This window comes from Lepidothrix coronata, unplaced genomic scaffold (assembly GCF_001604755.1).
Source record: "Lepidothrix coronata isolate B3197 unplaced genomic scaffold, Lepidothrix_coronata-1.0 Scaffold11, whole genome shotgun sequence".
Taxonomy (NCBI): domain Eukaryota; kingdom Metazoa; phylum Chordata; class Aves; order Passeriformes; family Pipridae; genus Lepidothrix; species Lepidothrix coronata.
The window spans coordinates 4,481,803-4,509,622 of record NW_016690191.1 but is presented as its reverse complement, the minus strand read 5'-3'; the positions used below and the strand labels follow the sequence as shown (position 1 = coordinate 4,509,622).

The 27,820-nt window shown below is 45.9% G+C and overlaps 1 protein-coding gene across 2 annotated transcripts in view; it reads left to right on the top strand.

The window, feature by feature from the left end:
- The window catches only part of NTRK3 (neurotrophic receptor tyrosine kinase 3), a 219,312-nt gene extending 192,574 nt beyond the window's left edge, over positions 1–26,738 (top strand). The window contains exons 16-17 of one of the 2 annotated variants that reach the window (XM_017805164.1): positions 13,270–13,428; positions 16,298–26,738. In XM_017805164.1, the coding sequence (XP_017660653.1) occupies positions 13,270–13,428; positions 16,298–16,483 (345 nt within the window). In that variant the 3' untranslated portion in view covers positions 16,484–26,738. The remainder of the gene's footprint in view (positions 1–13,269; positions 13,429–16,297) is intronic. The other variant, XM_017805163.1, reaches the window with a different exon arrangement.
- Positions 26,739–27,820: the final 1,082 nt, after the last annotated feature.

Sequence of the window (27,820 nt, the reverse complement as noted above, 5' to 3'; positions counted from 1 at the left end):
ATGCCCCTGGGTTTATCCAGTGCAGTCTGATTCAGTCCAAACCATGCAATTGCTGGTGCAGCAGTCTGCCCTGTGGCACACAGTGTACAATGCATGTCATGGAAATGATGGGATGCTCTAGAGCCATGACTTGTCCAGTTAGTTAATCAGAGTGCACAGTAAATGGGCAGAGGGGAGAAACTGGTGAATGTAGGCTGAGGCACAAAACCTCAGTGTTACCCATCAGATGTGACCCAGCCTAGCTGTGACCCAATGGCACATGGAGTCGGGGCTACTGCTGCACAGCATGGCCAGAGTGACTAAGGAGGAGGCCTCATTTGCCAAACCCAGGTTTGGAACTAGGACACTGCAATCCCATGTTTGCTTATTTAACTTGGCAGGTGTTCAAGTGAAACAGGCACAGAGGGGAGGTGTCAGAGCTGATCTTGGTACCCGCGTGTGGGATTTTGACTTTCTATTTCAGTGCTCCTGTTTAGGAAAGAAACGCATGCAAACCCACCCCCCTCTCCTTTTTTTTTGTGTTTTAAAGCACTATTTAAATGTCATGAGAATGATACAGTGCCCACCTTAATGTGCCTAACAAATTAAAATATTTTATTAGCCTATAATCTGAAAATCATTACTGTGCTTACTATAAAAAACTGAAGGTCTTCAGAGGGAATGATGTCAGTGTGTCTAAAATGTATGCAAATATATTCCATTGCCACAAAGGTACCAGGGGTCAGACAGGCAGCCCCCAGCCCTAGGGCAACAGGCTGTTAATGTGGGAGGGAATGAAATGCATCTCATAGTGGGGAGGGAGAAAATGGATCTCTTGGCTGATTTTCCTGGAGTTTTGCAGGGTGAATGCCTGGGGCTGTGCCTAGCTGGTTGGGATGGTTTCAGAGGAAAATGTTCATTGGTGCTGCTCCCATGCGCATGTCCCTTGCAGTGAGAGTAAGGAAGCGCTCCAGACGGCTCATCCCAGTCATGGAAGAGCTGCTCGGAACCTCTGGTCCTATCCTGCTTGCACAGACAGCACAGGGGCCTGTTCCCCTCGGGTACACACGTGCCTCTGGTGCGACCCTCCTGCGGATGGCTCTGGATGTGTCCCTCCACATAACTGATTCCTAACACAGGACAGGCAGAGACAGCTGCATCCAGCTCTAAGAAAGTGGCCCATAGCCACTGCCCCAGTGGCAGCGCTGGTTATTTCTCACCGCCCTTGGCAAGTGTCAAATGGTTCAAGGATTAATGACCATTTAACCGGCTGTATATCCATCTCTGCGGAAGGCTTCAGTGGAAAAGACAGGAGTACTGGGATCATTTACCCCTGTATTACACAGCAGATTACCCTGTGCTTACGAGGTCACCAGTTACCGTGTAATTAGACCTCCAAGCAGGGAAGTCCGCGATAGGTTTCCAAACCACTCTTCTTCCCTGCTTCAGAGAAGCAGAGGGATGGCAGCAAAGTGCAGGCTGAAGCCTCATTAGGTGCATTTAAAGCTGTTAAATAGTTTAAAATTCCAGCTGGGGGAGGTGCAATTAGAGGGCAGCAAGGCCACCTGTACCTGTCAGAGAGAGGGAGGGGAAAAAAATCAGAGCAGTTTGTCTAGGAAATGCGGGAAAGCCAAAACAGAAAAGAGGGCTGTGAGGGAGCTCTCTGTGCCAAGTGGTTGAACAGCAGCAGCAGCAGCTGCTGCTGCTCTTCGAGTTTCAGCAGGATCAGCTTTGTCAATGGTGGAGGGCTCTGCTGAGCCACAGACCTTACCCTGTGGGATGGTATCCAGGGAGCCATGGAGGATGATGCAGAGGGGATGCCCTGTGGGTCAGGACAATGGGTGGGCAACAGGACACCCTCCCCATGCCTGCTGCCTCTTGCTCCAGATTGCTTTCCTCCATTTCTCACATGCATCCAAATCAAACACCTACTCACAGAGCGTTTGGAAGAATGACAAATGCCTTTGATTATCAAGCACAAATTCCAGTGGCAGCTCATTGCACCTCTCGTGTGGCTAATAAAGCACCGAGCCCGTTCTGATCAATATACAGCAAGTAGCACTGTAAAGTGAGATTGTGCCTGCCCCAGGCCACGTTGCATTTTGTCTTTATAAACCATGTCCTCTTCGAACCAAACAGAGGTTGGTTGGTCTCTTGTGGGGTGGCAGCTCCCTAGAAAATGTGGTTTTCAGTGTGCCAGTGAAACAAATGATGTTCTGAAGCCCTCCAGGTAAAGGACCCAAGCCAAAGAGTGAAGCGTGTGCCTCTACAGCAATCATTATTTTAAATACTCTTTTTTGACACAGTCACATGTACCCGACTCAGCCCCACAACCTCTGTAGAGGTGTGGCAGAAACAAAGACAGTGTAAAGCCATTGATTACTGAGGACATTAAGAACTGTATGTAAAAACTTTGTCTAAAGAATGACCAGAGTGGGGAGATGTGCTACCTGATTGCAAATATTTACAAAGTAGTGAGCTTGAAGGTTAGAAAATGTTGAGAGAAGTATATGAAAGTTAGCACAGGGATAATGCAGTGAGGATGAGAGTGGGGAAAATCAGTGTGGCAAGCAAGAAATTTCCATCGTGTAGGCAAGATTTGCTTGTGATTTCCTGAGGGAGGCTGTGGGTTGTTCACTGGGATATATGGATTGGCACCCATCAATACCTTAGCAAATCCTTTAGGGCCTGTTCTCACAAAGGAAAGAGGGAAGAATGATATTTAATAGGGTTTTTTTTTTCAGCTCCACTCTTTGGCCTGTAAAGTGTTTCCATAGGCAGACATGCGTGTCATTGCCGGTGCATGCTGCACACACATACCTAACGCTCCTGGACTAGAGTGGCTTATCCAAAGGCAGCAAAAGCAGCCAAGCCTTTAAGCCCAGCATTTGTAGTCACGTTTATCCTTGAAATAAATGCTCCAGCAATGACATAATTGAGGACTGTCCTGTCTGCTCAGCATGTGTCTGCAGGGGTCATTCATTCTATCCGACACTGCAGAACATTAGCGGGTTTTTAGACTCACTTTCTCCTTCCGTCCTTCCGCTTGTGGCTAACCCTAATGGAGAGCTGGTGGCTAGAGACTCCTCTAGGAAAACTTGCCTGGTTTGGAGAGCTGACCATGTAGAAGCAGTCCTGTATTAGGGCAAAACTAGTCAGATGGCTCCTAGTGGGTGCTGGATTTGTGCAGTGGTCCCAGCGGGGCTCACTGGGATAGAGTGTCTGGATGGCTGCAGGAAGGGGAGCAGAAGGCAACTAGTGATATCTGTGATGGCCACTTAGTGCTTGAGGGCTCTAATGGCATCTGGGAACCAGGTTCCTGTGTTTGTGGGTTTGCTTATTTATTTATGCTTCTGGCTAAATAAAGTAGGGAGGAAGAATTTTAACACAGTGGTTAAAATGCATGGAACTGCAGCAGCTCTGTCCTACTCAAGGGCATCCGGGAAACTTGATAAAGAATGGAGGGAACTTCAATGCACAGAAAGTCTCAGCTGGAAAAATAGAGAAGAAGAGGATGCAGAGCTTGATTCCTTCAAAAATTCAAATTTAGCTTGTTTTCCAGCAGAATCCTGCAGCCAAAACCCACCTTCACCATCTGCACGTGCCACCATTTTGGCTATTGCTGGTTTTAGTTCTTCCCGTTCCCAGTGCTGCTGCTGCTCCCCCATGACAGCAGTGATCAGATGGGTGCTGTCACTGTCTTCTCCTGTGCCTGGCCTTCTTGGGCTGCTGTCACCATCTGCAGCCTCTCCTCTCCTTGCTATACCAGCTTTGGACAGGGATGCTTGAGTCAGTCGTGTGAAGAACATATCAATGGCAACCTCCCCGAGTTTAGGTCTGAGGAAGTTCAGCCTTGAACATCGTTATCTCCAATGTGTCTCTACAGTGGTCTGACTCATGGGGGTGGGGGTTGTGCAGACTGGGATTTGCCTCTGCCATGAAATGCAGCTCTGCATTCAGCAGTGCCAGAGCTGGCACAGCTTTCCCACCGACACCGATGAGTTTAATCACATCATTAGTAGGTGTGACACTGCAGCCTCCAATGATGAGCTCTTTATTTTAACATGGCTTGCAGTGTGTTTCTCTGAGATGCCATCTGTGCCTGCACTGCCTTCATTAGGAGAGAAAGCCCATGTGTCTTCTGATGTTGGTCTGTATTTCAGTGATGTTTCCCTGCTCAGAAACCACTGTTCAACTAGAGGGTGAAAACTCTGAAGGAAAGCATCAACACCCAAAATGCTTAAACAGGCCAAACAGACCATTAGGAAGTGCACTGTTTGGAAGAATCCTCAACTGGTCTATGTGAAACTGGCTAGAAGGAATGATCCAGTTATTTTATTCCTGAAAGATTTTCATCTTGGTAAAACGCTAAGGCCCCATCCTTTAATCTAAAGTGCTGTAAGTTTTCAGGAAAGCAAAGAACAGATTTTAATTTTTATTATATTGTCAATTTTTGTACCTCCATACTGTGATTGCACATAGAATTCTCTGGGTTGCTTATCCAGGTTTTAGATACAAAAGCTATTAAGATTTGTGGGTGTAAATCAGAACATATGATATTCCCCCTTAAAAACTCCACAGTAAATGTTGTAAATATGATTAACTATATATTATATATCCAGCTATATATTTCTGTAGCTTCCCTTGATCAACAAACAGGCAGCATGGTGTGCTCAGGGTGTTCCACTGCTCTTAACAAGATTCACATATGACAAACCAGGCAGGAGCTGCCACATCACTGTCCAGCTACACATAAAGAAAAGAACTGTTCCATAGGGAGATCCATACCCTGCCTTGTATTAGTTTTCTGTCTGTATGCTGCCAGGGCGATGCTCAGTGAATTTGACATTAACAAGAAATAGATTTCCAAACAATCTAGCCTAATGAATTTTGAATATTATTATGATTAATGCCAAGGGAGTTGAACTGATTATCCAATATCCAGCAGTTAAGTAATGGAGCCTTATCTAAATCTTGTGTAGTCCTCAGTCAGGAATGGCTCTGGCTGCAGTTGAAGATGGAGCGTTGTTGGTTACCCAGAGGGGAGTCACTGGCAGGACAGAGAGAGAGACGTGATGGAAAGGGAGATTATGAGATACCCATCTGAAAGCATTTTAGCATGGAGTCATCACACATGCAAGTTATTGCTTCTATTTCCTAAGCTGCATTTCTCAGGCCATTTCGAGACTTTGCCTTTATATCACTAGGTTAAGATTTGTTGGGCAAATCTTTTCCTTATTTTCCAAAGCCAGAAACTGAGTTGATTTTCATTCCCTGCATCTCCAAAAGAACAGGATGCTAATGGACACGTTTCTTGCACATGATGGTTTAACTTAGCTTCTATCTGATTAGCTTTTGAGCTATTAAGCATTTCTTGTAGTAATACCAGCAAAATGATAATGCAGATCAGTCATGGACAGTTTCTGTTGGCACAAGCAGTCTTTGCACACTTCAGACTGCCTTTGAATCTGGAACCAGCCAAGAGCTGTGCTGTCTCATGGATATTGCACCTCTCTGAGCAGGCCTGTCCTAAAAAAGTGTGCTGTGGTGCAAGAGTTTCCAGCCTGGTGGAGACAAATTGGTAAATTTATAAGGTACCTGACAAACTGTCTGAAGGCTGTAGTTTGAATAAATTTAATGGCATTCCCAGCCTCTGCCGTTATCTTGGCAGTGACCAGGAGAAAGGCAGCTTTTGCTCAGCCCAGATGTGTGCCCATGTTGTGGCTGTGATGCAGGAGACCGCAAAGGTCATCATCTGCATGCACCCCCTGCACACCTCCCCAGTGCCAACTGGGCAAACCCACCAGAGGATCCTTCCCCAGTGCTACAACTTTCCTCCTCTGTCTGATATCCTCCTGTGGGGTCTTGTTGTTCTGGGCCACAAGAATCTTTCAGTGGATCCAGGGGATCGGGGGGCTGGTCACCTTTTCTTCAGCTAGGAAGGCTCTAGCAGCAACCTTTAAGACAAGGGCTTAGGACCTACTAGGAGCTGGTGGTGGCCTTGCTGACCTCTTTGCAAGATGCTTTGCAAACTACAGCTGCTCTGCTCCCACATCCCCCCAGCTGAATGAGGCATGGGTGAGGTTTTTCATAGTTTATGTCCTGGTGTTGAAGATCATGGCTTCTGGAGTTTTTACTTAGATGAACACATGAAACTGGCCATTCCCCTGCAGGCTGGTTGTGCAGCTGTTCCCAAGCAGTGGGTGCAGCTGCTTTGAGTTCTGGGAAGAAAAGGCGAAGGGTGAGTTGTGGTAAGGTGTACACCAAACAGATTATTGGCAAATATAATTAAAAATGTAGGTGTGATTACTCCTCTGTTTCCCTTTTCTTAACCATCCTCTGCATTACCTCTGGCATTTTTAGGCAGTAGATAATATAACTGAGAAGACTCTTGGGCACAGGCAACTCTTAGAGCAATAGTGATTTATCTCAGACCGTTTTGAGACAGCAGAATTTACCTCTAGCTACAGCCACCCCTCCGTGTCTGCCCCCTCATTTGCATAAGTAATTGTCAGCTTGTTAATGGCTCATTAGGAATGCTGAAAACCGTGGGATTAAAACAGGCTCAGTGGAGCAGAGATGAGGGGGGGAAGGCCACTGTCCCTGCTTGCAAATTACACTGCTTGATTCAACGTGATTCAGAATTACAGGTAATAAAGCAACTAGATTGTTAAATGAAGTAAGGAAAAACAATGTCAATGGCAGGCTTTATTTTTAGAATCATGTTTAAACACAGTATGTGCATCTAGGGGGAACAAACAGTCCCTTGCCAAACAGTCCTACTGACAGCAGGAAGCTCTCACCCCTTTCTCAGTTCCACATTAATGCTTCCTGGTCAGTCTTTCTTCTTCCTGAGCAAGTCCACATAGCTCCTTACATCACCTCATGGCAGGAATGGTTAGTTCCTTTCCCCATTCTCTCTCTGGGCAAATCAAACCCACTCCCTTCTGCCAGCAGGAAAACAGCATCTCCCCTTCTTTGGGCAAGGCTGAGACACCTGGCGCAGCTCCATGCGAGTAGGGAGAAACAGCTCCAGGTTGCTTCATTCATTCTGTAAGTCTCCAAAATCCATTGAAAATTGCTGTGAGATGTCTTCAGTCACTGGCATGCAGGGATGCAGCCAGCCTTATGCTGTGGCACTGCCACTGCAATGGAGGAGATGGTTGGTGTAGCCAGTGAGAATTGGGAGAAGATCATATCTGCCATTCCCAGAGAGTGGGGCATGGTGAGGACACAGCTTATTTTCAGATAAGTTGAAAAGTTTGATGGAAGCTTTTTTTTGTTTGCTGACCGTGTTTAAACTCACATTCAGCACTGGCTATGACAGCAGCGACCGCAAAGGCACGAGAGGTGAAGGCAAGGACAGGGCTATGATGGCTTTTGAATCACTCAGAAGAGGCTCACCCTGGGGCTGGTATGGCCATAAAGCATGATGCCTTTCAGACAGGAGAGCACCTTGGGGATTTTTGAAGGCCAGAGTAATTCTGGCAATGGTTCAGTCTCAGATATAGCAAGCACCGTTCTTTCTGGATAAGCTGAAAGGAAATTACAGATAAAGCACTTGGGAATCATATCCAGTCACAACTTGCAGTTAAATTCAGCTACCTCTGATCTAAACTACTTGGATACTTGAGAGCCTAGTAAGGTGACAGTTAAAACTAGGAAGTGCTGGACAGCTAAGAGTCAGCAAAGCTCAGCTCTGTCTGGCATGTCAGAGTTGATCCCTCTGCTTTGCAAAAGGTGTGCAGGAATCTGTCAGGACTCACAGATACAAAATACTGGCACATCTGATAGGGAAACGTTTCTCAGTGCTGCTGGATCCAGGCTGAAGGCAGGGAAGGAGTGTTTCCTCCTGGATCCTCAGCCATGAGCATGTGCTGCCCTTTACATCGCCCCTGAGAACCACCTTCTTGTGCCCCAGCCTGAACTGACAAGCATTGACTCACAAAAGCACGATCTACAGCAGTTTTGTTGGTTGTTTGTTCTTCTCTAGGAGCTCAACTTAGACAAACAGAGGAGCTTTTCCTGCTTCTGCTTTCATTGCTTTTTTTTTTTTGCCCTTGCGTCCTCTCGGGTGACCCAGCCACCTGTGGCTCTTATTCATACAAGGCTGTCCAGAAGTGCTGAATTACTGCACATCCTGCCCACAGCAGGAATCAGTGTGTCCTGATGGGAACATACATCTGGCTGCTGGGGGAAGCCTCAGAGCTGAGTATATTCCAGGGATCACCCAGCTCCTAGTGCTGAGGTCTAAAGGACATATGTTCTAGTGCAGCCCAGCCTGGGATGGCAGCCAGGTCTGCAATTAAAGAAAATCCCAGGTCATCCCTACCTACAGCAGCAGGAATGGAGATGGCAATCAGAGAACGTGTGTCTTATCACTAGGTTGAGTGGATTGGATGTTGAGTGGATTTTCCTGGAGAGGAATGGTGCCAAGGTCTCCACTACTGCTGCGTGATTCTGTACAAACTCAAATGTCTCCACTTCCTGCACATAAACGGGAAGTTCAAATAATGTTTTGCCGTACAAATCCACCTACAGTGGTTGTTGTGGCCTTTCCTAGGCAGGAGTAGGAGCAGAGCCTCCGTCAAGTATGCCAGGAACAGGAAGAAAGGTGTCAAATGACTTCGGAAAGGAAACGTCGAATGACTAAGGAAAAAAAAGCACTGATTTATTTTTTTTTTAAATTTTATCTCAACATTGGGGAAAAAAACTGCACAGAAAGGAAAATAAAACACAGCCTGAGAGTATGCCAGAGACCAAATCCTGGTTTTAGCTGAGATCAGTGAAGGAACTTTCAGCTGTAGGCATGGAGTGAATGGCTTAGTAGTTCCCCTCTAAATGCTATTTTGGGCTACAGCCCTGCCCCCAGTATAAGGGCTGGGAGGAGGAAAACATGTCTTCCCACCAAAAGTTGCCTTTAATATGCAACTTCCACCAGTCCTAAGTTCTCATGAGGTTTTTTCACCCTACTCTGGTTTTGATTTCCTCTGTATCTCTGTTAGTGGCTTAAACTGTGGATATATTGCACAGTCTTTTCTGAACACTGCTGTTCTACTACCTGCTGCTGTGCTGTCAAACTCACTGGGGATAACATGTCATCTTTTCCTTTCCTAATCAGCTGAATGTCATTCAGAAAGCTGGGACAAGGAGAATTTTCCCCCCAGACACCAGCTTTCCTTGGTAGCAGACAAACCTCAAGCCTTATAATACTACTTGTACATAGCACTTATATAGCTTTACATCCTCAAAGTGCTGTACTAGCATTAAGTAATTATCTTTCTCCCTAATGGCCATTAACACTGGCCTTTCATGAACCTCCCCCAGCTCCCTGAGGTTCATATCTAATACAGCAATAAGCTGCTCAGAGGGAGTGACTGGCTGTCTTGCAAGACTATGGGCTTGGGTATGTAATGAGGCTTCAGAGCAGAGGCCAGATGCCCTGGAGTATCAGAAACATGTGGCTGTAGCCCAGGTCATGCACTTGGGAGCATCCATCAGAAAGGGGTGGAAACGAGTAGGTGATAACGTGATCTTGAAATGGAGAGAGAAGAAGAAAACTTTGACTGCTCAGAGGATGTGCACTGATTGCTCTATTTATTACCAGGATAGCACTGTGAACAGAAAGAGCAAAGCAGTGGGAATAGCATGTCAATGTGGGCATGGGAAGTTGATCTAGGGAGAGAAAGTTAGAGAGCTAAAAATGTCAAGCAAAGCTAGACAACCATGGCAATGGGATAAAGAGGCCAGTCTGCAGGTCTATGAAGCATTGAGATAACAGGGAGAAAGGGCAGCTTGGCAGCATCATAGGATTTTAAGAGAGGAACAGAAGAGGATTTACTTGTCTTATTTGCTTTCAAGCAAAACCCTCTTCCAGGCTGTGGAATGTCTCCAGGGATGATGTTGCAATGCCACTGTTTCAGAACATTTTACCCTTAAGGGTCTTTAGAAGATGAGCCGATGTGATGGGTGGGCTCCTCCATCCCTGGATTCCAGAGAAAAAGAGAAGATGGGGTGGGAAGATGACATAGCTGTTTTAGAGAAGTCTCAGAAGTAGCATGCCCCTAACAAACACCAGTCCTGCATGGTCACTAATTTCTGAAACCTGCCAGGCCCATCTCTGAGAAAGCAGAGGTTTGACTAAAACAAACTTTCACCTTCTCCCTGAAGACATGGTAATTATTCTTTCCAAAGCCAAGGACATGCCTTATAAACTGGCTTTGCAAAATAAAAAAAGAGCATCCTTTTTTTTTAGCCTGATTTAATAGCATCATTTTGCTTTTATGCTTCTGGCAATGGCTGGTCCTGTAAAACAGTTATGTAGCTGTGGGAATCACGTGCAAGTCTACAGTGGCAAAACACAGCTCACAGCCACTACATGTTATGCAAAGGATTTCTGTCACCTTGGACACACTCGGCTTCCTGTGGCATCAATAGCACAATCCCTCTATGCTCAACTCTAAATCATTTTGCTACATCAGCAAATAACAGGGTATGGCTGACTGCAGACCAGGAAGACTTGACTTGGCATTCACTGGCTACACAGATTCAGAGCAGGGCCTTTCCCTGCCTTTCTGCATCTGCTTTCTCATCTGTGAAATGGGAATTTTAATCCTAATCAGTTTGCAAGGGAAGCAGTAAAGGATAGGCAAAGGTGATTTTTTAAAATGTAATAGTCAGCCTTATGTGCTAGGCTAGACATTGGAGTGGTTTTATAGTAGAGTTTAATTGATGCCTGTTCTGCTTATAGCTAGTAAATGCAAGGCTTAACATTTGCTCTCAAAAATGTGGTTCCCTCTTTGAGATGCAAGGGATACCTCTGCAAGGAACATCTTATCACTGAGCATAGTTGGGCCATGTTTTGGGATCCACACATTTCTGGGCGTTGCTCGCTTGTTTAGGTTTTTTTTCCCAAAATTAATTTAATTATTAATTATTACCAGATTAATTTTTAGTAAAAGCTTTCTCACATGACACACATGGCTGGGAGGAAAGCTTTGGCAGTCCCTAGACTCCACTGTATGAGCTATGCCAAGGTTGTGTCGTCACATCCTTGGAAATATTGTTGACTGTCTATGTCACTTTGTTGGCAGTTCTTCACCAGGATGTGTCTAGAACAGACCGAAGACCTTAACTTTATTTTGGCTTACTAGAACTGAGATGGGACTACTGGCTTCTCTGCAATGCTTTCAGGGCCAGATGGTGGTGTAAATCAGGGCCCTCCCATTTGAGCAGTACTGCTGCAACACTGTGTAAGCTGAGGACCTGTTTCATACATTCTGAACCTGTTCAAAAGCTAACTGTGCTTACTACTTTGTGCTACCTGTAATCACAAATGATCCTGCAAGGTTCAGGATATTGCAAATGGTTTGCAATACGTAAATCATCTTGAGATTGCTGGAAAACTGAGGACTTAGCGCTACTTAAAGAAGAATAAAATAAGCATTAGCGCAAAACAGTTTTTGCCACAATCAAGTTTGATGTATGTCCTGTTCTGCTGATAATGTTTCCTCAGAGCCCTTCACAAGAAGGGAAAGCAACTTGTAAAAGCTGGGAATGCAGGAAAGAGCTGAAATTGCAGCCAGGGTTTCAAAGGAACAAACAAAGAAAAGCATATTTCCATTTCCATTACTTCAGAACATTCCTGGGAGTTCAGAGCAGCAAGCTGAGAACACACCAGCCCAGCCATCTCTAAATAGGAGGTGTAGAGCTGCAATGAGCTTTTTGTCTTCAGGCATCTGCACTTAGGAAGAAAGATCTTCCTGAGACTTTTCAAACTCCTTCTCTTTTTTGAGGAGGGTCTATTTCAGAGTAAGGAAGAAGGTTGGTCTGCAGTCCTCTGACTACAACATTGCAAAACTGAGTCTAAATTCTGTCAAACCCCGGAGAAGTCTGAGCCCCTCTGTACAGAAAGCCAGCTGAGCATCCTACCACTTTCACACCCTATTCCAACACACCTTCCTCTTGCTTCCAAACGCTGCAGTGTCTCTGTACTGACCCTTCCCCCCACTAGTTCTGCTTTAATCAGTCAACGAAACCTGTGGAAAAACTGGCAGCTCACAGGAGAGCTCTTGTTTGTACAAGAAATGTTTTCATCTGAGTGAGCACAACAGTCTCATTACTTTGAATAGCCACACATATGCTGGAATCCTAGACAGCAGATACCTTCTTCCCTCACCCTTCATGGGACCAGAGAGATTTCTGCCTGTTTGATTCAGCTGCAGTGCTACAAAGTTATCAGCACTTGCTTTTTTGGTGTCTGTAATGAGACAAGCAGCCTTCCAAGCAGCACCACGAAAGCACTTTTTCTCATCTCCACTAAAACCTTGGGTACTTTACCCTCAGCAGAAATGAGTGCCGGAGACCTACAGCCCTGCTGCTTCCAGCACCAGCTGGTTGTAGCAATTAGCTGTTTCCCCACAGATGGATCTTCTTAGCAGAAGGACAGAACAGAGAAAAACTTGTCCTGCTCAGAGACGCTTGTTTAGGAATCTCTAGTGAATCCGCAGGTAAATCCATCTACTCTAGAACTGTTTGCATGTGTCCTGCAAGCCTCCTGTACACCTGCTGGATTCATGTGCCTTAGAGAAGGGTTGAGCCTTACCTGGGAAAGTACCCTTCCCTGGCTTGGCATACACCATTTTTATACACCCATGGGATCTTCCATTTCCAAACTCTCCAAAGGGGCTGGATTTCCCTCCTCCATTAAATGCTGGGCATATCCCTGCCTGTTAGAGCCTTTTTTTACCAACAGACCACCTTTTTGCAGTGCGGTCCTTCAGTCATTTACATATTCAAAGCACTCTCTGAAAAGGCCTGTAGCACAGTTTTATGAGCACAAAACCTTTCATGCAATTAGGTGATGCACAGATGGCTGTGGAAGGGTTTTAGAGAACCTTTCTGAAGAGGGACAGACCTCACTCTGTACTTCTGGCGGGTGCCTTGGAGCACTGAGGCCCTGCAATGCTTTGCTGGACACTTGTTTCTTCCTGTGTGCCTGGGTTCAGCAGACTGTAGGGCTGGAGTATGTTCTTGACATTTTGCATCTGACTTCTTTACAAGGCCATTTTGGGTGGAGAAGACATCATTTATCTTGATACCTTTCACTCCCTATCTGTCATGTTAACCAGGTGGGATTGGTGGGTAAACCCATGAGTGGTTGGGGAGGCAGCAGCCAGCCCAGCTTTTTGGAACAGCTCAGGTCCTGAGTTGGTCCACATCATGTCAGGGCTGACCCGCTCCTCAGGGCTCCCACCACTCAGATTTCCGTGTGCCTTTGCCCTCACTCAGGTTGGAGGACACACCATGCTGCCTATCCGCTGGATGCCTCCAGAGAGCATCATGTACAGGAAGTTCACAACAGAGAGTGATGTCTGGAGCTTCGGGGTGATCCTCTGGGAGATCTTCACGTATGGGAAGCAGCCCTGGTTCCAGCTCTCAAACACAGAGGTACAACAGTGCTGAGACAGCTGAAAACTGTACTTTTTTGCCATCTCTCCTTTCCAGGTTGTTTGCAAAGCAGTTTCTATGTGAGTGGTCCCCTCTTTGGCACTCCAATGGTGATGACATAGGATAAGTGTCATTATCTCCATATAAGATCTCAGGGAAAACTGAGGCTTGCAGGAATCAAAGTGCTCTGCAAAAGCCATATACTGGCCCATCCTCAGCCTCTCCTTTCTAAGTTGCTGACATACCTCTGTCGTATCTGATAAACTGTCAGGGTGCTGCCAGAACTGGGGATACCAAGATTACTTCTGGGATCTGAGTTACTGTCATGCCCTGAATTTCCTCTGCTTTCTCCTTTTGTGTATGAGGCTCTTACTGCAGTCTCCAGTTTGTGAGAAATCGTTTTAAGGCTAATTGTTATATTGCATATTGAACATTTGCATGGGGCTTTTTGCCATCAGGATATCTCTTACGTGGTTTGCCCCAGTTCACTGAGGGTGAAACCCAAGGAGCTGGTTTGTCCTTCTTATTTCTTTGACTAGCAAAAGTTGCAGCCCAGTAATATGGGGATGCACTGTAAAAACGTTGAGGGAAGGCTGGCTGGGATTAGCGGGGTGTCAGCGCTGAGGTTTGAGGCACATCAGCAGAAATGCGTTGGAAGATTTTTGCTCAGAATAGCAGGGGGTATTATAGAAGAGGAAAAAGATGCATTGACATAGCAGTGTGTGGGAACCTTGCACATTTTTATCCTACTGTGTATCTAATGGATTTCAGAAATTTCACCTTTTGTAATGAGAAATGTGCATTTTCTGCTTTCTGGATACAGATCCCTTAATTAAGTGAGTTGCAGAGATGGCAAATCCAAGGTGTTGCTTTACAGCTCTAATACTTGCCCATTCGTGTGCTCAATGGGGCCTGACTGTATATCCCAAAGTAGCACACGCAAACATTTTAGAGACACAAACAATGGAATCGACAGCGACAGAAGTTATTTGTCACGCTATTTAATGAGCTGCTCTTGCATTTCCCTGTGAGAGTAAATACAAACACACACAAATGAGCACATGTAGCTCGTACTTGGGTGATAAGCACGCTGGAATGTGACAGCTCCTCTGTGCCCATGCCTTCTGCCTCAGTTTCCTCTGCAGGGCAGTAGGACTGAGAATAACCAGCCTTAATCTTGAGGGGAGGGCTGGTGAACATCTGCACAGATGCGGCTGTATTGTTTTGCTACCATCCCTGGGATAAAATGTCACCACTTCTTTCTGATTACTGATGGCTCCCACCCCAGACCAGAGTATCCTGGTGGGAGGGAGCCACATTAGCTCTCATCTGGCTTGTTTTTCACCATTTGTGGAGAGATGGGCAGAGCCTGTGTGGCTGCAGAGGACTGGCACCTCCACCAGCTCCTGGATGGTGTGGCATCAGAGCAAGTCTCTGTGGCAGTCCAGCTGCAGTGGCAGAGCCCCACAGAGAGGCAGATTAATGAGCCTGTGCCGAGGTCCCAGCTGCCAGGACTGGACCACGAGCAGGCACCAGGCTGGCCAAGCATTGCTGCTGCTGGGTGCTGGCATTAGCAAGGCTGGGATGCCCACTCCCTCCTGTGCCATCTGTGTGGCCTCATATCCCCAGGACATTTTCAGCAGTTATTTTCAAGGCTGGAAGAGACCCTACCTGAGCAGAGGAACAAGGCAGGGCACAACTCAGCCAGCCCATTAACTTTACCCTGGACAGAAAGAGCCCACCACAGGGCTCCTGTGCATGTCCAAGATGTCTGGTAAGAAAACATAACTCACCTCCTCCCACAAGTCCTCAGCCAGCAGCTCTGTGGCAATGCAGACTTCTCTGCATGCTGTGTCTTCCTCGCTTCCTTTCAGCAGGTCCTAATCTCTCCCTTCTATATTTATATGCAAACAGCAAAGTGATAAGTATCCCTTGAGCTCTGTGGAAGGACCATTACTGTTCATAAATGATAAATTCCAAACACCCCTTGCTGGGTGGCTCCCCTCAGCACACTGCTTGGGAGTGGTGTTTATCTGCAGAGTGTGGCAGGTCACTTGCAGACTGCAATGCTGGGACTCATCAACCCCAGCCAAGGAGGGCAGACAGTAATAGCAGCTCTCTGACAAATCATCCCTTCCCTTTGCATGCATCCTGTAAACAAAACACAAACAAATACTTAGGGGAGTTCTTTCCAATGGCATCCTTCTAGAGAGACTTCGATCTTATCCAAGAGCTCATATTTTTCTCATTAGCAGCACTGGCCTGACCCAAAATAGAGTGATAGCACTGCAGACTTTTTTTCTATATCACAGATGAGATTTGATATGAAATTTTATTCTTTTAGTTGCTTTTCTATGTCAAAATGAGGCAAAGCTGCCCTTGGAGAAGTATATAGGAAAAGATGCTCTGAATTCTTCCTTGTAAAACTCTCCTGGGCTTTGCAATGGAAAGGACTCTTGTTTTTCAGGCAAGAAAAATATAATTTCAGCTGTGCAAAATATTACTTTACTTTGGGGATTTTAAGACTTTTTTTCCTTCTTCATTTAGCAGGAAAAACTGACATCATAAGTTAAAATTCCATTTCATTTGTATGTGAACTCCTGTTTGGAGAGCGCATTGAGGTTGGTAAGTGACAGATGGAGAAGGTTTTTGAGATCTGAAAAAACTCCAGCTGAAGAAAAACTTTTCACTGCAAAATTATAATTAACAACACACAAACAGGTGAACATTGAGGATCTGCAGACCTCTTGGCTTCTCAGTGCTCCCATTCACTAAATGGTACCACATCAACCAAGCAGTAGCTGGGACAGGAGATGTTCCAGAAACTGCCCAGCTGGTGTTCAATGTCTATTTTTTTTCTTTTTTTTAGGTAATTGAGTGCATTACCCAAGGCCGAGTTTTGGAAAGGCCTCGAGTCTGCCCCAAGGAGGTTTACGACATCATGTTGGGCTGCTGGCAGAGAGAACCTCAGCAACGGCTCAACATCAAGGAGATCTACAAGATCCTTCATGCTCTGGGCAAGGCCACACCAATCTACCTGGACATCCTTGGCTAGCAGTGGCCACTTGTTGGAAGTCCCTGCTCCTTCCTTCCATCCTTCCTTCCCTCTCCCCCTCCCAAGTCCTTTGCCCCTCAGCTCCCAAGCAAACATCTTCATATAAACTCAAGTGCCTGCTACACATACAACACTGAAAAAAAAAACAAAAAAAGCAAAACAAAAAGCAAACCAACAAAAATCCCAGAGAACAACAACCTGTAAGGCAGTTTGGCTTATATATATTTATAGATATCTCTCTATATATAACTTCCACACCAATACAGAAAGAAGCTGCTGTTACAGAAAATTGTAAGACTATAAAAAAAAAAAGAAACAAAAAAGGGAGAAAAAGTACTTAAAAATATATATATAATTAAAAAAAAAAAAGACAGAAAGAAAGGAGAAGGTATCTTTCCCCCGAGCAATGAAGCAGTGAATTGTAACCCTGCTGTGAGTACGGTTCGGGCTGCTGGGCAGGGCTCTAGACTGGCTATGGCAGCAATGCCATCCTGGGTAGGAGCCCCAGGAAGAAAACCTTGCCCTGGTTGTATGATATGCACTGAATGTGTGAAATCAGTCCTCCCTTTTCGTCCTTGCCTCCCTCCCTCCTTTCCAGCCCACAGGTGATGGGCGCAAAGCCAGGGCAGTGCCCCTGCGTGAACTCTCTTTTACCAACCCCTTCCATCCCTTCCTCTCAGGCCCTCCCTGTCCCTCTCTGCCTTCCTGCCTTTTTCCTCCCTCCAACATTTCAGGACAATTTTTCTAATTTGCTGATTCTTAAATGTATAGACTCAATGCTTTCGAACACACAGTCAAAGGATTGTGACACCTACGGGTAAAACACACACCGGGAACCAGCTGCCCTCCCGCAGACTGCAAGTTTGCCTGGCCCAGCCCTCCCTCTGCCCCGTGCCAGCTGCTGCCAGTGCTGGGAGAGCAGCGGGACCAAAGCGGCTGCGCACAGGAGTTGGGTGGGGGGTCCTGGAGGCCCAGTCCTGACTCATCCCCAACCCATTCCAGTGTGTGAGACAGGAGTGCTGTTTGCCCAGTGCATCCAGTGCATCCAGCGCAGGCGATCACTTTGGGAGGAACAACCTCACTCCTCCCCACCCTTCGTGGTTGCTAGCAACCATGGAGTTGTTCCCCCTCCCTCAGCTGTCTGCACCAGGGCCAAAATGGTCCCTGGTGTGAACCTTTAGCGAGCAGAGTTGGATCCCTGCTCCCCTTTCTAAGGCTACAGGATGCAGACAGCTGGGAACATGCCTGCAACCCAGCTGGGCATGTCTATAGGGTCAGCATATCCCAGCGCTCTTCCTCCCTATCCTCTTCCCTTCCCTGTTCCTGCCCCATGCCTCAGTCCAAGCCTCAGGCACAAGCCAGCGGGGGACAGGGAGGGGGACAAGGCTTGTGAGATGGCTGGGAACCTACCAACACCTGCCTGCAGCTCCCTTGCCATTCTCCTCACGTCCCCATCCCCTGAAAGGATTGATGCATCTGCCTTTGAGCTGTTGTGAAATGCAGAGGCTGAAGAATAGCTCCACAGGCAGCCCCGGGAGGAGGGGGGAAGGAGGGGAAGGTGCCTTCAGGAGCAGACGGCTCAGCGGATGGCCACAGTGGCCAGCCTTGCATCTCAATGAGGAGAAAGGCCTGACAGGCAGCAACAGGGGGTGGTGGGGACAGCGAGGGAGAAACAGCAGCATCCTCCCTACTACCCATCTCCCTGGAGCGGGAAATGATCCCGACCTGGGGAAACACTGAGTCAGACATTGCATCCTGCCTGCCCAGACTGGGCCGAGAATATAAAACCTTTCTGGGTCTTTTTTTCATGTGGCTAATGGAGGACAAGGGGGAACCTCAGCTTGGCAGCTGCTCTCAGGAGGCAGGGAGCGGGTGGCACAGACATTGTCAAGGCAATTTTGAGAAGGCAATAACTGCCAGCACAAAAATAGCCTGCTTGGACGTGGCACTTTCCTGGAAGGAAATGCAGATGGGGAAAAGGAGATGGAGAAGGGACCTTGGCTCCTTCCCCATGGCCAGAGTAGTATTCGTGGCCAGGATGAAAGGGGAGATAGGTGACTCTGCTTATGTCTTGCATTGGAAAAGAAGATTTTGCATCCTTTCCTCATTACCCATGTTTCCTGGCAGTCTATAACTCTCACCCATGGCTCTTGCATGACCTGACTTATGGTTTTAGACAGAGGCAGGGGGTATTGCTACAAGGAGCATTGTGGTGGCAACAGTGGCCAGGGGTTTATTCTGTGCTTGTTTAATGAGCAGTAGAACCCTGGAGTGGGACATGATGGGAGGCAGTAACCATGTGGGAGTAAGGACATAACCTTCCTCTGCATATTAGAGAGATCTGGCCTAGTGGGACAGACTCGTGCCAGTGGAGGCTGGACAGACTGCCACTAAACAGGCACCAGCTGCTCCACAGCATGGACACCAGTGATGGCATGGTCGTGGACAAGGGTGTGGACCAGCACACGGAGTCTGCACACAGGAACAGCGTACCAAACCATGCCTCCACAGCAGGATCTCCCTCCTGTGGGAGAGGACATCCGGTTTTCCTCACCTGCCTACTTAGGTCCAACTTTGTAAGTGAAAAAGATTGCTTGAAAATTTGCCTGCCCTGGCCTGGCTCCCTTTGTGTGCAGGCTGCTTTGGCTAAAAGGAATTGATATTCTGCACAGGGGAAGAACAAGGAATGGCTGTTAATTGCCCAGCATCTCCAAAACAAAACCCTTTCCCGGGGCTGCCTGTCTCTTACTCCAAGTGGCTTCTGGCTCTTGTGGCTCCCAGGCACTGCGTCAGATTGTGCAAGGCCACAATTTTATCCACCCCTCTCTCTCGCTGTCATGCTCTCATTTCTTTTTTGGTCAATGTCACAGGCTTTTACACTATCAAATCACCTACAGACACACTGTTCCAGGTGGATGAGATTCCCTTGTCACCATTCTGCATAGCAGCTACATCCTCCCTTCCCTCTTTCCTCCTTCCCCTGCTCCCCAGCACCATCACCTGTCCCTTCACCATCTCTCTGTACAGTCACAGCGAGGTGAGCTCAGGAGCCGGGCGTGACACCGAGCCTTGGTGCTGCATGTTTAGGAATAGCTGGTCTGTGAGGGAAGTTCCTGGGTCCCCAGAAGATGTGAAGTGTCTCAGATGTGAAACCTGCCTGCTTCACTGCTAGCCCCACCATGTGCAGTAACTGCCTTGGAAAAAGGTCCTTTTGTCAAGGTTAATTGTGAACAATTACTCAGAAGAGCTGGATAAGCTGCAGTTCTGCGGTGTGACATCTGCCCTGTTGCTGCTCTAGGCCCCTTGGCCTGTCAGTGCTGGATGGAGGTTTGTCAAGGGGAAGGAGGAGATGGTTTTGTGTTCAAAGACATGATGAAAAGTGTTGCATCCCTTTTTGGCATGACAGTTTTGGATGGGAAGAGGGAAAGCAGCTGTGCTGCATTCCTGATGGACACTCTGAGACCTCATTTCCAGAAGTACCTTTCCTGGACCAGAAGTGGAGCTGCCCATCAGCATGGGTGATGCTGATCTTCTCTGTAGGAAAATGGGCTCTGGGGTGGCCCCACTGTGTGTGTGAGGGGAGGAAGAAGAGCAGAGTTTGGGGGAAACTCTCACAGAGTACCAACATCTGAGTGTTTAGAGTCAAAGAGAAATGAGTTCATGCTTCGTCTCTATTTCTAGGAGAGATACTTCCCAACGCCTTGCCTCTACTAAGAGCAGAGAGCTATTCCTGCTGCCAGAGAACCTCAACAAGTCTCACGCAGCTCTGGGGCAAGCCAGGCCTAATTCCCATCACATCCAGCAGACATTCCCACCACCCAACCTCTTCCATCTGCAGTTTTCTCAAGGGGCTTGTGACAGGGAGCTGGAAGGAACACTAGTCTGAATACAGCTGAGAAGGGGGCATGGGGTCTTCCCTGTTCCAGCTGTGCCCTGCTCCCCAAAAATTAGAATTGATTGCACCAACTCAGTCACCCAAGGGTGTCATTGCAATGATGCTTTCTTGGAGGTGAAGGTGCTATATTGGTGCATGGTACGAATGGAAATTGTGTACAAGGGCTGCAAACTGTGGGGAGTAAATGTGGCTCCAGCCCCAGGGCCTCATCAGTGACCTGTCTTGTCTTCTCCAGCGGTTACTTGTCCTTCCACTCCAGTCTGTCAGGTTGCAAGACAAAAGCTCAAATGTAGCAAAGGGAAGACATAAAATGATCAGTCAGACTGAAAATCCATCCTGTCTCCTGAAAACTTGCCCATCTGGTCTTTTTAAATGTTCCTCAATGCACGTGTTTGGGGGAGAAAAAGTCTGAGCTGCATCATTTCAGGCCTGTCCTTGGATCTGGAGGGTGTTGAATTGCAGACAGGTGACTCTGGGAACTGTGCTACACAGAAAAATGTGGAAACTCTGGAATGTCTTCAGAGAGGCTGCTTGCTTGGGAGACATCATTACCTTTGAGCTGTTTGCTTGTCCCCAGGAGTGGGTGGAACAAGGTGAGAAAATAAGTGGGGAAATAAAAGAGCCAAGAAAAGGGAAAGGCGGGTTTTAGAAGGCAAGTGAGTATCTTGGGTTGGGAAATCGAGACAGATTTGGGGAGTGTGGTGTAGAATTTTAAGTAGCACAGTGGGTACAAGCAAAACCAAATGAAAATAGCAATGTGCTGGAGCTCCAGGAAAAGTTAGCTATAACACTGGACAAATACTGGTTTAAAAAGGAGGCAGAAACCGATAAAATCAAGGGACCATTTATGCAGGCGGAAAACCAAATCACTAGGGTTTTTGCTTTTCTGGTTTTGTTTGTTTGTTTGTTTGTTTTTCCCTCCAAGAAAATGCAACTAAAAGAAGGTCTGAAAAATTATGCTTTTTCAAGGGCACAGACAGAAGTATAACACTAAATGAGCTGTTTCCTTTCACGTGAAAGGCTCTTATTTCCCAGAACTCAAATGTATAGGTTTCCTTGAGTTCAGGATATGTGTTGAAGAATGCAGATGTGGATCACCACAACCCCCCAAACCCAGAGGTAGCTCTAAACACTTGATCAGGTGGCATTCATGTGCCACTCTGTGTGGAGACAATATTGTGTTCAGGATGTTGTCTTAAGAAGTTTTTTTAATCTTTATAATTTCCTCCCTCCTCAGGAAGTATCTACATCTTTTCCTGTTCTGGCCAGGATTCAGCTGAACTACTAAAGCCATGGCTCATACCCAATGTTTTTTACAGCTCTAGGTGTTCTCTGGTTGTAAGTCAATGATGAGGATAAGCAAGGGGAATAAATGAGATCCTGGCTGTGATATCATGCTGTGATAGCTCCTCTGACAGCTGGAAAGCTCTGAGCATCAACAGGGTTGGCTCTTTTGCTATGGGACTCACAGGCACAGGCATGTCTTGGCACATCCCAAAAGGCTTGTTCTCCATTCACATGCAGTGGCTTTCTGATGGATGTTGAGGTCATGGAGCCTTGTCACAACACTGCTGTCTCCAAATGAATACCAAAAATAGAAAAAGAGAAAATTTCCGTCTCAGCACTGCATTCCAGGAGTGCACAGACTTGCTTAGCTCTAAGGTACCTTCTCCACTTCTGCACCAATGCGACTCTTGTGTCAGTACCCATTTTATATTTAAGTAGGTGCTAAGTCCTAAAAGTTCTTTTCCCTTTCCCCCTCTCCTTGCAAGCAGGGATATTAAGTTTCAAGCCTGAGAAAATAGGTGTTTTAAAAACATCTGTTCTGGCTGGCAGTGTCATAACTGACACAGGCAGAGACGTCAGTCACTGCTCTGAGAGGAATGCAGGAGCATTCCATCTCTCCTGTGCCTCTTATTCCTTTCCAGTACACCACTGAGCCATGAAACAGCTCCCTGAGAGAAGTGATTGGACTCCTATTGCTTGAAACTTTGAAAAACTGAACTGAGGAAAGAGATCAGAGACCAAAGAGAAGGAAGGACAAAATATTCCAGCTTTCTTCAAGGGTTAAGTGAGCTGGTAGGTTGGTTTCATCTCAATGCCTTCAGTTTCTCACAGACCCAATCTGACAGCTGTTTTCAGACTAAAGGAATGACCATGAGTTCCTTCTCCCTTCTGCTAGTCCCACAATTTTAGCATCTCTCCAAGGGGAAAGGAGGCACAAAAAATCTAACCGTCGCTTCCTCACACTGTCAGGAGTCCCCCATAGGAACTGATCTGCCACCCAGCACAAGCGACTGATCCCACAGCTGAAAACTGGAACAGTTGTTCTGAGGAAGAGTTTAACTGCTGAACTACTGGCTGCTTAGGACAAGGTCCCAGCAGGGAAGGACTGAAATACCTCTAAAGAAAATCATAGCTCTGGGAGGTCCAAATGTCTTGCACGTTTTCTCTCGCTCTCTGCTGGCTTCCAGCTCCTCAGTCTTTGCTGCTTGATACTCAGATAGCTGAGTTTCTTCATTCACTCCCTTTACAGAGCACAGAGAGCTGGTGGAGGTGTTTGATTTTGATGTGGTAGGTGAGATAAGATTTCTCCCCCCATGCCCTCTTCTTTTTCTCCCTGCACAGCTCCTGTCCTTGCAGTTCTCAGGACTTGACTAGGAGAGTTTTTAAATGAAGTGAAAGTCTTAATGTGAGGTGAATCCCAAGACCACAAACAGTTTGGACTTCAAACAGTGAGAAAATTGGCGCCGGATGATTCCGCACACAAAGCAGAAAACTTTCATTTCCTGCAGGCAGGATGGAATTGACTGTTATATTAAGACTTCAGAAGGAGCACTGCCCCGGAGTAATTTCACTGCTGTCAGGCAGTGTTGACATCTAGATTAACCTCTGTGCAGTGAATTTTACAGCAAAGCTCATTGTAATGCATGTGGGGTATCTCCTGTAAATCCCAGCTGAAGCCCACAGTGTCCCACCCTTCTGCACAGGAGGAAGGGTTGGGGAGCAGCCACTATCATTTTTGACCCCAGCAAAGCATGACTCTAACCTCATCCAGGCCAGTTCTGCTGAAACTGATTTTCTACCATGCTAAAGTGACAGTAGCTCCAGCCTACATTTTTTTTTTTAATTCCTCAAAGAGGTTTACATCACAAGGCTAAAATTTTTGCTAGTGACAAACAGCTCCCTTCAGGTATCCATCCAGCAACACAGTCCTAATTAAAAGGCACTAGCTAACCGGTGGCAATTAGCTGCTTGCACTGATTAACACCAAGACATATAATCCCCACACACAATGCTCTGATCAGATGTGATCTAGGACTAAATGGCAGACAAACTCCCAGCTGATGTGAGATAGTGGCATCCAATCCTATCCACCATCCTATCCTATCCCACAGGCCACTATCAACACTGTTTACCAAACCAAAACTTCATGAATTAAAGAAGTTCACACAGTTAATGCAAGTCAGAGGACATTGCAAAAGAAGTCCCTTTGCACTTGAACTGAATGCTCCTGTTGACAAGTTGGAAGCATAGACCAGACCTCAAGTCCTTTTGTCTTTTATGTAGGAGTAGGGGGAGCAGTGAAATGTCCCAGGCAGGAGCACAACAGCTTCTTCACATTTATGTGAGTAGAGAAGATCCTCTCTGTGGTTATTAAGATGCATCTCTGATCTCAGAGATTTTTCACTTTGTGAAAAAACCACTAGCATCTAAAACAAAAAAAAAATTGAAGCAGAAGGGTAGGTTTGTTTCTTTGTGTGTTTTTGTCACACCTTCTTATTCTCACACTTATTTTCATACTGTCATTGCTCTGCAGGCATCTGTAGGCGGTTCTAGACAAGAGACAGGCTATCAGGTATCGAACAGATCCACCGCTAACCCTAAGGGCAAAATCTCAACAGGACTTCTAGAAACCCCTTTCAGAGCCCACCCATCCTCTCACCCACAGCTTTTCATGGTAGGCTTTGGACTGCCTAGAGGGGACATGTCTGTAGTTTCCTTTTGTCTTCAGAAGGAGTTGTGGCATTTCTGCAATCTGACCCAACAGGAAGATTCCTTCAAACTAACATTTATTACCCCCAATCATAATACAGCTGAAAAGGCTATCCAAGGTTATAGAAAAGGTCAAGCACTTACTTTGGACTGGAATTTGCTTTGGAAGAAATTTGATGGACCAATTTAACCACCACAGCACATCAAAACCTGGTGGCTTCATTTAAAAAGTAATCAGTATTGTATTTCACTTTAGACATCCGTGCATTAGTGTTCTGCAAATATGATTTCCTCTTTGTTTGCATTATTGATGCCATAAAATGTCAGACACATTAAAGAAAAAAAAAAAGAGGCCAACCTTTGGGGTTTGGAATGATTCTGGCTGAATTGCAGTTGGGTTACTTTTCTTTTTATTTCCCATGATAGCGATGCACTGTTACTCATTCTGCTATTGCTTTACAAAGAGTTCTCTGTAAGTGTATTTATTCAGCCAACCATATTTCAGGAAACACATAACCTTGATATTTTTTACTGTGTGTGGCAGTGCTGTGTGTATGTGTGTTGGGGAGAAGAAGGGAGGTGGAGCTTTTTACAAGAGCCCTCCCATGTCTGGTAGTGTGTTGGCTTTGTGTAATGCCGAGTGCCTCCCTCCTGCTCAGGTGACTGGTTTGATTTAACCTCAAGAACTGACTTTTGTTACCAGAATTTGAGGTCTTCTGGTTTTGCACTGCCCAGAATCTGTCATCTGCTTTCACCATTCAGCAGCCATCTGCTATCCACAGAGGTTCCTAGATGTCTATGCCACAGAGATTACACAGCACTCGAATCTCAGGCATGTGATAGAAGAATTTTAGCACATTCTGATCCTGGACCAACAGCAAGTTTGCTGATTTAGCTTGGTTCCCACCCAAGGTCTGACTACAGTTCCCAAGACAAATAATATTAGCTGCTCAGTGCTTTTTCTCACAGACCATTAAGAGCACAGGCCTTGGTGGCTGTACGCTCTCTGCCTCACCTCTCTATAATGAATGCAGATTCATTTTTCAATGTTCCTGTGAGCTTTTTGGGAGAATATTCTTCCTCTTAAAATCTAAAAAAATTCTCCAGCATTTTGTCTTCTTGAAAGTGAAAGTGAAAAAATAAGGTGGAAATATCTCCCTGGATATATATTTCTGGTGGAATATTTTCATCAGTGGTAAAATTTCTTTTCAGCTTTTCCTTACAGTGACATCAAGACTTGGGTGCAGAGGAAGGAGAATAGAGTGGACCAGTCTAAGGAAGGGATTCAACTAGGACCTAGACTGCAAATTCATCTGTTCACATAGTAGGCCCTTGACAGTTTCATAGAGAAAGAAATCCCCAGCTTTTTGTGAGCAGATTCCTGCCCAGCTGTCCTGTTCCTACTCCAGTTCTGAACAATGACTTTGAGATGGCCTTCAGATCTCTTTATCTTCACAGATCCCTCTCAGAACTATCCAAACAGCCCAAAGAAGTGATGACAGGGGCTGAATGGGTGTGTAATTTGGTGTCTTTCTCTCACTTTTTCACCAGGGGCAAAGATAGTGAAAGTAACAGAACAGAAAAATTATTTTTCCCAACAGGAGAGATCCATTTTCTTTTTAAACTCTGATATTTAAGATGCCGTACAGCAGTACCTATAAATATGCCTTGAGTTGTTGAATGAGCACAAGGAGTGTATTTGATTTTGTTTTTATGTCTATAATTTCTCTCACCAAGAATTCAGCTGTTACTCAGCTCCCAGCAGGTTGTTCTGATTGCTGGAGAGATGTTTGGGATTGATTCCGGCTGTGACCTGTTCGAGTCCAGCCTCATTCTTATGTAGCTAGATTGAAACAACAGAAATCAGCAAGAGACTGAATTGTTCCTGTGTAACTAAACCTTCTTGTGCAACACCAAGCTAAACCTTGAAGACATTGAACAACCACAACTTTGAGATCACTAAAGGCTCTAGATACTGAGAGGCACTGAAGGTCACTACGATGTTGGGAATAGAATGGTAGGAGAGAGAAAGAGAAATGCTACAAGGAAAAATCAACAAACATTACATCAGAAAAGACAGTGGTTGGTTTATAAAACAATAAAATCCACTGCTGTACATGAGAAAAGAATCAGAATATTCACCCTGGCAACCAAGAACATTGGCCATCAGGACAAGAGCAGCTCTGTATCCTACAAACTTCCTCTCACTTTTAATTTCCTTTTTCTCCTTCTGCTAATACAGAACAAATCCTGGCTTATGGCCTTCCTGAAAAGTGAAATTAAGAGGCAGGCTTGGAGAGGAAGAGAGAGATCCTGCTGGATGATCAACAGCTTTATAGCCCACCACCTTTCAGTAGCAAGTGCCTGGTGTGTCCTTTTTTTTTTTTTTTTTTAATACAAAGACTATTTGGTACTAATAGTGTTCACATTAAGACTTAAACAATAATAATAATAAAAATTCCCTTCCTAAGATTAATAATAAAAAAATCTCTCGGTAAAATGGAGATTTTAGCAGACGGACAGACGTCGTAGCCGCGTCCCTGCGGATCAGCACCGCGGACAGCGGCACCTCCCGCGCCTCTCCCGGCCCGGCGTTTCGGGCATCGCTGGAGGAGGAACTCCGCTTTAAAAGAAGGAACTCTACTCTCGGAGAAAGAATTCAACTTTTGAAGGAATCATGCCCACACTGTCAGGGCACTGCTGTCTCGCCCTTCGTTCTTTTATCCCATTCTTTTTTCTTTCACTTTTTCATTATCTGGTATCTTGTTTTCAAATGTTGGAGGAAGGATAGTTTAAAACACAAAACAATAACTCCAATTCCAGAGAGAGGACCATTTTTCCTTCAGAATTAAATTCACTGCCCCACTTCTTCCTGGACTAGTGTTCTACTTATGCAGACTCCATCTCTAATTTGGATTGTTCCTGTCTTCTCATCCATTGGGACAGTTTGACAAATGGAGAGCTACTATACTGATAGCCCTTCAGAAACAGAGTATTTATGTTATTGGAAGCACCATGGGATTCAGTTTTGGCCATCAATTACATTTAGGGTAAATGCTGGTAAAGGGTAAACAGAAAAATTTCTTGAAAAATTGCAAGTTAGGGACATATAAAGGACACTCAGGCCTCTAAAAGTTATTTTCACATCAAGCCACGGAAAAAGCCACATTACTGTGTAGTGGAGAGTTGTCAGAATCATAGAATCATAGAATGGTTTGGGCTGGAAGGGATCTCAAAGATCACCTCATTCTGCCCCCCTTGCCATGGGCAGGGACATGTTCCACCTGACCAGATTGCTCCAACTTGGCCTTGAAGAGTCAGACAAAGATGAAGAGCCATGCAGGGAAGAGCAGGCATCAAAAGACAAGTCTCCAAATGGAGAAGCAGTTATATGTCACATAGCAAAAATGGCAGGCATTTTGGTATTCAGCTTGTGCCACCTGCAT